At 46.2% G+C, this 11488-nt stretch overlaps 2 protein-coding genes across 2 annotated transcripts; both read left to right on the top strand.

Annotated features, from left to right (window-relative positions):
* Nucleotides 1-2720: 2720 nt before the first annotated feature.
* On the top strand, nucleotides 2721-6018 carry LOC112895492 (selT-like protein). The gene is made up of 4 exons (XM_025963443.1): nucleotides 2721-2988; nucleotides 3095-3165; nucleotides 4499-4814; nucleotides 5653-6018. The coding sequence occupies exons 1-4, from the start codon at nucleotides 2812-2814 to the stop codon at nucleotides 5821-5823; spliced, it is 735 nt and encodes a 244-aa protein (XP_025819228.1). The 5' UTR covers nucleotides 2721-2811; the 3' UTR covers nucleotides 5824-6018.
* A 690-nt stretch (nucleotides 6019-6708) lies between these two features.
* On the top strand, nucleotides 6709-9303 carry LOC112893785 (probable phytol kinase 2, chloroplastic). Its single transcript, XM_025961279.1, has 6 exons — nucleotides 6709-7079; nucleotides 8079-8146; nucleotides 8219-8350; nucleotides 8443-8558; nucleotides 8757-8871; nucleotides 8947-9303. The coding sequence occupies exons 1-6, from the start codon at nucleotides 6756-6758 to the stop codon at nucleotides 9122-9124; spliced, it is 933 nt and encodes a 310-aa protein (XP_025817064.1). The 5' UTR covers nucleotides 6709-6755; the 3' UTR covers nucleotides 9125-9303.
* The last annotated feature ends 2185 nt before the right edge of the window (nucleotides 9304-11488 follow it).

Here is an 11488-nt window from a genome sequence, read left to right on the forward strand (position 1 = left end):
AAATGGCGCTACCCTTTTTTTCTTATTATTTTTTTGAACTTGTAAAATAAAATAAAATAAACCTCCTTGATAGTTACTTGAGAATACATTGATTATAATTTTTATAGTTGGTGTACTGTATTTTAAACTGACGTTTCATCAAAAGTTAAATTGGGCATTATTTTAGAGAAGAAAGAATCATATGTGCTCTCCTATCTCTCCATCCCCATGTAATTTAGATCAATAATGCGTGGTGCTTGCTTAAAGACCTGATTGATGTCTGCGGACGTTGTCTCGCAGAAACTACCCTATCCAGGTGGTCTTATTCAAATGGACACTGCAAGATAAAAAAAAAATCCACTCATGCCACCATCCTTTCAGAAAATACCAAAAGTCGTATTTTTCATGCCACTTAGTCACGGAAGAAGGCACCCAATTTTTGTGATCGAAATGGCGTGTGCGACTTGTACGCCAAAACTTTGGCTTACTCTCTAGCTTATCTACCGCTTGACTCAACCCCTGGACGAGAGGATTAGTTTATGCTATCCTATGCTGTAGATTCAGACTCCTTTGTTGGAAATGCCAAAATCCCAACAAATCCATGGACCTTTTCCAACCACCAGTAGAAGCTTCTTCCCCGGGTAAACTGTAAGGCCTCGCGCCAAATTTCAATGCATCGTGACGAGCAACAAAAAGACAAGGTGTGTTTTTGCGATTTTGTTTCCTAGTACAGTGCTAATTAAGAGAGTTTCACGTGTGTTGCAGTACAATACATCTAAACACCTTCCCTCAGCTGCAAAACAGACCAGGGAGTACCGAAGCACGCAGCTGCACTGCGCAGGGAGAGGGAGAGGAGAAGGAGAAGGAGAAGGAGAAGGCGAGCTCCGACTCCGGCCAAACCAGCCACGTTCCCGACGCCAGGGGGCGAGAGCGACGGCTCGACGAAAGCAGGCCACGCTTCGATGCCAACTCCTCTCTCGGTAAAGAAAAAGAAAGCACTGCAAGAGCAAAGGGGCAAAGCTGTGTGGCTGCCATGGCTATCTTGGCCGCGGGGGCACACAGCGAGATCCTCGAAAGCAGCGTGGAGGCGTCGCCGTCGCTCACCCGGGTGGGTGGAATTCAAAAGCAGGATCGGCTGCATCCGTAGGCAGATTCTGCGCGTCTGCGGCGTCTGGGTGCTGGCCTTGTATGAACACGGCACCGCCAGGCCAGGACCAGGACCCAAGCCTCGACGCCGGAGGCAGCAGCAGCACTCACATCTCTATCGGGGAGAAAGAAGTCAAGACGCCAAGGCTGCTGCTGCTGCGCCTTGCCTTGCCTGTGTGTACAGCAGTCAGCAGGGGGGCAGCCGGGCAGGCTAGGCAGGTGGCAGCAGGATCGGTACTGGAGGTGTGTGGTCATCTGATTCTGAATTTCTGATCAGTTCCCGGGAGCGGCAGGTCAGCAGGTGACGGCCAACTGACCAGTAACCAACCGGTCGTAAGCAGGCTCGTACGTAGCTCGCGATGGAAATTGGATCTCGGCGAGAGGAAGGTCCGTCCGTCCTATCTGTATCTGGCCTGTACCAACCTTTGCTTAAAAGCAGCAGGCTAGCTGCTGTTGCCTCTGGCCGGGGCTCCACTTTGTGCTCCCTTTTTCCCTTGGATGCCATCATGCACGCAGGCTGCAACGCAACCCTGTTCGCCTACTAATCTACTCCTTCACTAGCTAACCTCTACCAAGAGTCCAAGACCCTCTCCTCTTTAATCATTGGCCGGCCCTCTCGGACGCAACGTGGCAGGGAACTCGCATCCTCCGCCGTGCCATTCTATCATGTCAGACCAAAGGTTCATGCCGGGTGCCGTTGCAGTTGCAGCTCAATCAAGTGAAGAAACGGCAGGTAATAGGAGAGGGACCGGAGGGCGCGCATCAAATCTACCGTTCGGTCGTCCACCGGAACAAGGAGCCGGCCATGTGCGCGATCGTGAACCGGGGCACTGTTCCTGCCCTCCGTGCCCGGCAGGGTGCGCCTCACACTACACGGCAGTACTGGGCTACGGCCTACGGCCGATTCTTGGCACGCGGAGACGATCAATGCCGTGCACTTGCGTGCGATGCCGCGTACCCAAGGGTGGGGCGCGCGCGCGGCCATTGAAGCCGCCGGGCTAGAATGATTGGGTTGGTGCCTCTGCAGAGCGCGGCGCTCTGTCACGAGGTTGTCGAAGGCGCTGCGTAGTGGTACGTAACGGCCGGTGCTGCCTGCGCGTGTGGCCCATGGGAGGACGTAGTAGCAGCAGACAATGCTGCCAGCCCGTGTGAACGGAGTACGTACCTACGCTTGTCGATCGCGTCTGGGCCGTGGTGTCGCTGTCCGTGCTAAGAATCCGGGTCGCTGTAACGTCGTGAAAGTTACAGTGACGATCGGTGCGGCTCGGCTCTGCTGACTGCTGAGCAAAGTCAAGTCCTGAGATTGCTCACCTTACATTTTTTTTTACACTTTACCTTTTTTTTCAGGGTACTAGATTGCCTTTTTTAAAGGGCTCCATCACTTTGTGCAAGTTAGGCCGCTTGCGGGTCGTTGTCTGATTTTCCTTTTGGGCCGGGCCATCAAGTTAGGCCGACCCGAGGTGACTACTAACTAACCACTGGGCCAAGACTGGATAGACGACTCAGGCCTCCGTCTCTCCTCCTCTCTGGGCCGAAGCCTCGACCGTTCTAGCCCGGCCCGCCGCGTCAAAATTCCTAGCTTCCTGTGGTCGTCGGCTCGTCGCCAAGTCCGTTCGTTCCCGTTCGTCAGTTCTCTTCCTCTTCTTCCCCCGGGGAGAGGAGCAGCAGGGCAGCAGCGCAGCCGCGATGGACCGCGTCCAGCTCGTGCTCATGGGCCTCCCCATCCTCCTCTTCTGCTCCGACGTCGTTACCCTCTTCGCGCCGCTGCCGCCGGCGGCCCCGCAGCCCGACCACCAGTCGCGCCCGGGCCCCGACGCCGTCCAGCCCGGCGACCCCTCCGCCGCCGACGCTTCTGCGCAGGCGGTCAGTATCGGTCCGCCACCTGATTCGGTGATTCGGTTCCCGATCTGATGATGTGAACTGGCGCGACTCATGTGGTTGTTCCGGCTCTCTTTTTACCCCATCGCAGGAGCCGCAGGTGGATGGACCTGGCTCCGGCACCACCGTCGACTTGAAGTTTTGCGCCTCCTGCTCGTACAGGTAATTACATGCACATCTTGTTACTGTTGAGTTGCTGAATTGGCATGGGGTTGGGGAAATGGATGGTGATGGTACATGGTAGTAGTTACTGAGTGGGAGGTCAAATCCTTGATATTTTGGTTGATTTACTAGGCTGGAAGGTCGTATAAGTATGCAGGCATGCTTAACGCCGTTGACCATACTGAAATATAGTTCTTCAGACCACTATACCCGTTAAATTCCATCTGGGAATTTTATTGTGCAATTCCCCAAGTCAAACACATGACAATTAAGCTTGTCTTTGTTGGAGCGATGTGTTGATCTCAGGTCTCAAAGGCATCATCATCTCGGGAATGAGCTTGGCAGGGCTAAGATCACTACGCCTGGTGGGCATGCCAAAATTTCTTAAATAGGTCTTCAAAGAGAACTGGAATTAGTATTAGGTCTTCAAAGAGAGCTGAAAATTGGTATTGTGTCACAAGTTCTATTCCTGTCTTACCTTTGGCTGTATTCTTTTAAGACAATATAACAGTAGCTGATGGCTGTGTTAGATATGCTTCCCAGCTGATACCGGCTAGCCAGGCTACTGATTTACATGCATTCATCTCACTCTCATACCTGTTGTGCTCTTCAACCTGTTGTGGACATCAGACATATTATGTCTACGAAATTTCTCTAGAAGTCCATAAGCATGAACTACTCTCAGGGAATGGAATACTTCTTAGGTCTAACTCTTGTTCCTGATCTTATTTGCATCCAACTGCACTGTTGAATTATATGGGAGCCAGGTAAAACAGTAAATGCAGTGCACAACTACTTGATCCAGAAACACTAAAAAAATTGACAAGAATTATAACATTTTTATGGACTTATTGGGGCTTTTGGCCTTGATGGTGCATACTGTTCTGTACTTCTGTTAGAAAAAGGTAATCGGACTTGCATTTGTATACCATTAATTTCTTCGTTCCATGCCCTAATTGTGATCTGCATGTAGCTAAGAGAAAATCTAATAAAAAGGTACAATATGTGTGCTGAATGTATCTTCTCATGCCATCCCTTGGAAAGAACATTGAACCTTACTTCGGTATTATAAACAGGTGTACATATGTTGGGTGCAAAACCTCTTTATCCACATGCTTTAATAGAAGTCTACTAGAATGTGATGTTATGATATTTGCAGTTATGTTTCTATTATTTTCTTTACTCTTTATCATGCTCTTTCTTCCAAAAAAAAAGAAAAGCCACCATGCTTTGTTCTTGAATGAATGACTAAATTTTCTTGCCCTTGCTTAGTTACCCCTCCTATGGATTGATTGTATAAGGTAGGTTGCTGATTTCAAGTCAAATTGTGTAGGGGGACTGCAATGACCATGAAGCGGATGCTGGAAACCTCATTTCCTGGGATTCATGTTGTGTTGGAAAATTATCCTCCACCATTCCCCAAACGTGCACTCAGCAAAGCTGTTCCTCTTCTTCAAGTTGGAGCCATGGCAACATTAATGGCTGGTGATCAGATCTTCCCTAGATTTGGAATGGTTCCGCCTCCATGGTACTACTCATTGCGTGCTAATAGATTTGGAACCATGGCATCAATCTGGCTGTTTGGCAATTTCGCTCAGTCATTTCTACAGAGCTCTGGTGCCTTTGAAGTTTATTGCAATGGGCAGCTGGTAGGTTCCCTATGGATACACCTAACTTGGATGGACTGTTATTCAGCATTATTTTCATGTTATTTGCAACGTTATATTGTCTCGTAAAGCATTTTGAGATATCTTATTTCCTTTTGATAGAAGTTGGTAACATTCTCGAACCTTCAATGTTAAAGTAAGACCTGAGTTAAACTAGACTATCTTGCTGAATCCCTGCATTAAAATGCAGAGGTTTGGTAACATTGTGGCACAGTTATCAGTTGTTGCTAGCAAAACTTTGGAAAAAAAAGTCGAATTACTTTAGACAAAAAAAGAGCATGTGTGTTACGTTGGTTTGTATCCACATCTGTGCCAAGACTCTCTTCAAGTCAAAGTACTAATCTGTCCAAATTTTACTATGTCATCATTACTGAAGTCTGCTATAGTTGCACTTATGTTTTGTCTAGTACTGTAGTAGTTGTCAACATGAGATTGGAATCGGTACTGTAAATATAACAAACAAAGAACTAGGGTCAATTGTTTAGATGAGATTGGAATACGTTGGATCAGTAATAGCAGATACATGTTAGCCTGTTCTAAAATGACACAAGTGAATGCAATGGCCTGCAACCATGTTTTCCCTTCATATAAAACTGCAAGCTTATTAAGGAAGTTTATTTTTCTTATGCGGTCCACCTGGACCATTCATACAAGTATATGATGTGCAGTCATAGACTTGGTTCTTTTAAATGGAACTATAACCTTGCTCTGCTTCTCATAGTTGGAGCGGTTCATAATTTTTCCTTTTCCGAAACTGATTTTCTTATGCAGCCGATTTGGATATGCCATGCTTATGCTAGCGTTTTGCTCCAATTTTCAGGTTTTCTCAAAACTGTCTGAGCAGAGGTTTCCCAGTGAGCTTGAGCTGCAGGAGCTCATTGGCAGCAGGATACCAGATTCTCAGGAACCCGTTGGCAACAAGAAACCGGATTCTCAGGATCTGGTCTTAGATGATGGCAATGATGATGATGATGATCCCGCTATACTCTAGTTTCACACATTTTGTTACTAAATAGACATAACTTATTGAGAGTGTCGCAACTTGTTCCCAAACACACAATGTCTTAGAATTCTAGACTTTATTTCCCCCACTTATGTACATGTTATACCGTGGCTATGTAATAACAAGGTTGAAGTCATGTGAACTCTGAACTACCCGAGATTGCAATGACGGAAGTGTGCCCAACTCCCTGCATATTCCTGGAGTTCGCAAAGCCCTGACGACTACGCTAGCTCGGTTCAAACTTCAAACACATGTTTGACCGATCTTGTGCTCGCGCTCGCGCACGCCTCTCCTCGTCTGCTCTGCCGAGCACAATCGCGACCAAGCGTTTAAGCAAAAAAAAAAAAACAATCGCGTTCGCGTCCAAGCCTCCGCCACCGCGGCACACATTGGCACAGGATGGCAGCATTTTCCTGGCCATACTCCAAAGTCCAAACACATGTTTTACTTCGTGGGCAATCCACTGGCGGCGCTAAGTTTTCGTTTTTTTGGACCCAGCGAGCTCATCGTGCCCGTCGTCTGCGCAGAAATTATGTTTTGGAACCATACGTTCCAGCACAAGCGGGTCCCTTCCCTTCATGATAGATGCCTTCCAAAGTTCCAATTTATGTTGAGACCTTTGTTTTCAAGGCCGAACTAAGCTACACACATTTCAACTCGCAGCGAAGCTGAGGATTTAAATTCAAACTGTGTTTGCGTGTTTATGTTTAAAATATTATAAACAAGGCACATAAACTTCCTATTTCCCCCGTAAATTTTGGCAGTAATTCGTGGTCTCTGGCTGCTACTTTTTCCTCGCCACGTCCTTGACTACTCTGGAGTACGGCGGCGTCCGCGGCTCTGCCCATAACTCCAACGCCAGGGTCGTCATCACTCATCAATCATCAGACAGACCGGCCGCACGAGGGGGGCCGGGAGGGATGCTCAGTCTCGGCGCCCACGTCTCGGCGCTGCCCCCCTGCCCGCCCCACGCTCCCCTCCTCTACTCCAGACGCCTCTCGCCGTCGCCCACCGCCCCCCCCGCGGCCGCCGCCTCCGCGCCTCGCTCGCTCTGCTTCCTCCGCCGCGGCCGCAGCCGTTTCGCGGCGGAGCGGACGCGGAGGCCCACCATGGCCGAGGCGATCCCGCTGGAGGCCGCCGGAGGTCTGGCCCACGACCTCGGGTCCGCAGCCGTCACGGCGAGCGTCGCCCTCGCGCTCCTCAAATTCTTCGAGGAGCTCGCCAAGCGCGGCGTCTTCGACCAGGTAACCGCCCGTCCGTGTGACTGACCCCTCCCTCCTGCGCTCATCTTCGCCAATTTAGCGCGTGTACGAGACTACCAGTACTAGTGTCAGAATTTTCAGTTACTGGTGCTAGCAGTAAGGAAGCCATGCTGCATTACTTTGATAAACGAATTGAACAGAAACGAGTTGAGAATAGTTCCTATTCTGTCAGTTCTGCTCGTCTGAAGTACAACTTGCATGTTCAAACTACACAGTGATTCATTCGCTTGTTGCTGCTAAAGTTACAGAAGCTGTGAGTATCACATCATCACCATCAGTCCAGTGACGTACCACGGTACTCGAGCCAGAATCTTTTGTAACCAGTACATGCAGCAAGGAAGCCGTTGTTTCATTGGGTTGTATTTGTAACTATGCAGAGTGAGTTTTTTTTTTGAGGGCACTATGACGAGTGAGTTGGTGGGAGTCGGTACTGTCCTGTGAACTGTGCTTGTCAAAAGTGTAATTTTAGTAAGTATGGATGAAGTGAGTCATTGGTCCGTGCTTTTACAGAATTTTAAGAGTATCACTGCAATAAGGATTTGCAGATTTGAAGTGGACGCAGGACAGGAGCCCTACACTGCCAAGTGCTTAGTACTAGCTGTGCCTTTCAGAAGTATTTGTCGAATTGTTACTGTGAGGTAGGATATTTTAGGTGGAATTGTCGATGAACTAGTAGCCAAATCCCACACAAAATGCCTATGGTAGAAAGATATTGTGTAGTGCTGAACGATGAGTTTAGTTCAATATATTTTTAGTTAGAACAAGAATACGAAATGACAGTTCAGCAGTTGTTATTCATTAATCACATTTACAAAGAGTGAAAAAAGTTCAAATTATATTGTTGCAAGAAAAAAACTTTGAGAACCTTTGGAGTTACACCCAGTTTTTTTTTCGAACGACGCAGGACACCCAGTTTTTCAACAGTCCAAGGCTGACTCAAAGTGCATTGTGTATTGAAAATTTTGCTTTAATTTTGTGTAGAAACTCAGCAGGAAACTTGTTCATATAAGTGTTGGGCTGGTGTTCTTGCTCTTTTGGCCTCTTTTCAGGTAATAACATTCTCAGATGCCCAAGTACGGTATATCGTCATTCTGGTGTTCAGATACTGACATTTCATACAGCTCTGGAACATATGCTCCTTTCCTTGCTGCGCTAGCACCAGGGGTTAACATTATAAGGATGCTTCTACTGGGGCTGGGACTAGTGAAAAATGAAGCTATGGTTAAATCAATGAGCCGCTCTGGAGATCATAGGTTCAGTTGCAACCCATAGTTGGTCATTGATTTGATTTCTGCTCACACCTGTTCTTATTTTGATGCTTTAACTGAATTTCACTTGAATGCAGGGAACTTCTCAAGGGACCACTGTATTATGCTACCACTATAACTTTTGCCACTTCTGTCTTATGGAGAAGCTCACCAATTGCAATAGCAGTTATATGCAACTTATGTGCTGGGGATGGTATGCCCATAGATCTGCATTTGACTCTTTACATCCTAGAGTAAACCTATCTCATGCAGCATAGTTGGGTAGCTCTTTCACATTGTTATTGTAATCTGTACAGCATTAATTTCCTCCTTTGTTCTTGATAAAAGCTGATATTCTAAATAGTTTAGTGCTAACCAACATGAGATTTTGCCCCTATATATGCATTCCCAGGTATAGCTGATGTATTGGGGAGACGTCTAGGTAAAGAAAAGCTTCCATACAACCCCAACAAATCATATGCTGGAAGCATAGCAATGGCGGTCGCTGGTTTTCTGGCTTCAGTTGGGTAATGTCTGATCAATTATTGAATTCTCCGTTGCATCTGCTTCTTTTTTTAAACAATCAGACTCATATTATTCAGGTACATGCATTACTTCCACACTTTTGGTTTTATTGAGGAAACATGGAACATGGCGTTAGGCTTCCTTGTGGTGTCTATAGCTGCAACACTCGTTGAATCACACCCAATCAGCACAGAACTGGATGATAATTTGACTGTTCCTGTGACATCATTTCTAGTTGGTAGCCTCATTTTCTGATGTTTAGCCTCAAAGGGCAGCTGAGATGGTTTTCTCTATCATGTTCTAACATGTAAAAGATTACGGACAGTTGTAAATTGTGAGAATTGTACTTTGAGTACGGTGGATATATTTTATATGGTGTCTATAGCTGCAACATTCGTTGAATCACACCCAATCAGCACAGAACTGGACAATAATTTGACTGTTCCTTTAACATCATTCCTAGTTAGTAGCCTCATTTTCATGATGTTTAGCCTCAAAGGGCAGATGAGATGTTTTTCTGTGTCATGCTCTAACATGTAAAAGATTGCGAACAGTTGTGATTTGTGAGAACTATACCTTGAGTACGGTGAATATATTTTCTGTTTATTAACTAGAATTGCACGTCTTAATATCTCAAGTCACACTGGTCACAAATTCTTTCAATAGACATACATGTGTCAAACTTTAAAAACTTTGATTTCTAACTTTTTTTTTCAAAATATTTAGATTGTGAACATGAAAAATCATGTGTATATTTGTTTCAGAAGTATCGGTTTTTATAATTATATTACAAAAAAAATAGTGATCAAAATTGCTTCCTAATGCCTCATTGCTATCGAAAATGTCTTGCAATTGTGACCGGAGCGAGCATACACTACTTCCTGTTCAGATGGCATGTAAACTTATAAAGCATATGATCCTTTGGCATGTGTATTTTTCTTGTCCACCCAGACAGTTCATTACATATTTTTCAGTTGTAGTTCATTACATGTCTCCAAATGAACAATATCAAATATTTATTATTGTTGCACTAGTCTCAAAAGGTTAGACACTTTTTACATCATTGAAGTAAGGAAACCAAACATAATTCTCTTGATGAGCAATGTTATAATGTTATTCCTGTTTGGCGAAGCAATGTTGTCAAATGATCCATGCACGGATGTACCCAAATGGTGCACTGCATCTGTTCAGCTATTATCAGTTTACCTGACCAAGGAAGCTAGGATTTTGTTATCCCAAGTGGCAAGGCTCTTTCTGCCGCAAGATATTAACGGTTGTAATCAGTTCCTCTGCTCTGATAACTCTGAGGTTTAAACTTTAAACCCACTTGCTGGGATGTTAATCCGGGAATGCCGTACAAGAGGTGGACATCCCTCCCAGCATTTCAGCAACCTGGCTAGCACCGAGCGTGCCTTATCACTTCTTCTGAACTCCATGTTGGCCTGTTGGGACTTTACATCTGCGTATTTCTGTTGGATCGCGGATCAAATCATTACCGTATTGAGTAATTTGTTCCTTGGAATTCGGCACAGCATACATTTGTGCGCCGTATACAGTCCACATAACCCAAGTTGTGGTTACAAAAATAGAACGGTGACACGCTGGTAACAGCCAGAGGCCGTCGAGGGCCAATCCTTGGCTGTTTCTTCATGCTCACCCTAACACTGCCTCCAACTCCAATGCTTTTACGATAAAAAAGATGAAGCCTCCATTTCGAGGACCTTTGAACTCCGATAAAAAAAACCAAAGGATCTGGAAGGATGTACAGAGTGTGTTGCACCTCATTCTAGCCCTGGTGCAAAGCTGTAAGTTGCTTTGCCCTGCAGGGAATCTGCAAGAGCTGGAGCTCTTAACAGAAAAGCTGAAACACTTGGCTCAACTTCCTGGAAGTTTAGCAGCATAGCTGGAGAGCTGCAGATGGAGTTGATGGCCTTTCTGATGGCGACTGGAGTCAGGCTCCATCCCACCTGGCTGGTTTGCTGCAGAAGATCGGTACCGGCCTCCTGGAGAGCTGATCCAGTTCCAAGACAAACACCTTCACCTGAAGTTCGCCGCCCAACCGAAGAAGCTGAACCTGAAGGGGGGATGCCCCTGGCTTTCTTCTGTAATGTTGCGTCGTGTGCCCTGCGCGGCCTGGACTTCTTTTGAGTTTGTTCTGAGAACCTGATGCTGTAACCGCTTAAACGGTCCTGCTTTCTAAGTATGGCTGGGGTGGGACCACCCTTTAAAAAAAAACAAAGGATCTTTGAACTGGGAATATACTGAATGGTCCGATCGCATCACCCTCCCATGGCACAAATCTTCAGACTTAACGAGCTGTGATTGTGACTAGTCCAATTGCATCTCTCCGGCTTGGCTGGTTCCTGCTTAAGCCCTGAACGTGAAAACTTGAGGCCGCTAGGACGCAGCCATTACCATCAAAACCACCCTCCTATGCCTCATACTGTTCAAGCCTCCTGAGAACTTCACAAAAAACTGTTCGATTCCTACAGGATCTTTTTTTAAAAAAAAAGAAACCCCGCCGGCACATTTACAGTATTTATCCATATGCGACCTCAATGAACAACATGTCCCAAAAGTTTAATTCTAGGAAGAGAACTACAGCCCACTAGGCAGAGG

Source organism: Panicum hallii, chromosome 5, assembly GCF_002211085.1.
Source record: "Panicum hallii strain FIL2 chromosome 5, PHallii_v3.1, whole genome shotgun sequence".
In the NCBI taxonomy this organism is placed as follows: Eukaryota; Viridiplantae; Streptophyta; class Magnoliopsida; order Poales; family Poaceae; genus Panicum; species Panicum hallii.

What these genes read in the sequence shown, in the direction of transcription:
- LOC112893785 (XM_025961279.1), top strand. Translation starts at nt 6,756, where the DNA reads ATGCTCAGTCTCGGCGCCCACGTCTCGGCGCTGCCCCCCTGCCCGCCC. An exon ending in AGCGCGGCGTCTTCGACCAG is followed by an intron (nt 7,080 to 8,078) that starts GTAACCGCCCGT and finishes AATTTTGTGTAG; the next exon opens with AAACTCAGCAGGAAACTTGT. An exon ending in CTCTTTTGGCCTCTTTTCAG is followed by an intron (nt 8,147 to 8,218) that starts GTAATAACATTC and finishes CATTTCATACAG; the next exon opens with CTCTGGAACATATGCTCCTT.
- LOC112895492 (XM_025963443.1), top strand. Translation starts at nt 2,812, where the DNA reads ATGGACCGCGTCCAGCTCGTGCTCATGGGCCTCCCCATCCTCCTCTTC. An exon ending in CCGACGCTTCTGCGCAGGCG is followed by an intron (nt 2,989 to 3,094) that starts GTCAGTATCGGT and finishes ACCCCATCGCAG; the next exon opens with GAGCCGCAGGTGGATGGACC. An exon ending in TTTATTGCAATGGGCAGCTG is followed by an intron (nt 4,815 to 5,652) that starts GTAGGTTCCCTA and finishes TCCAATTTTCAG; the next exon opens with GTTTTCTCAAAACTGTCTGA.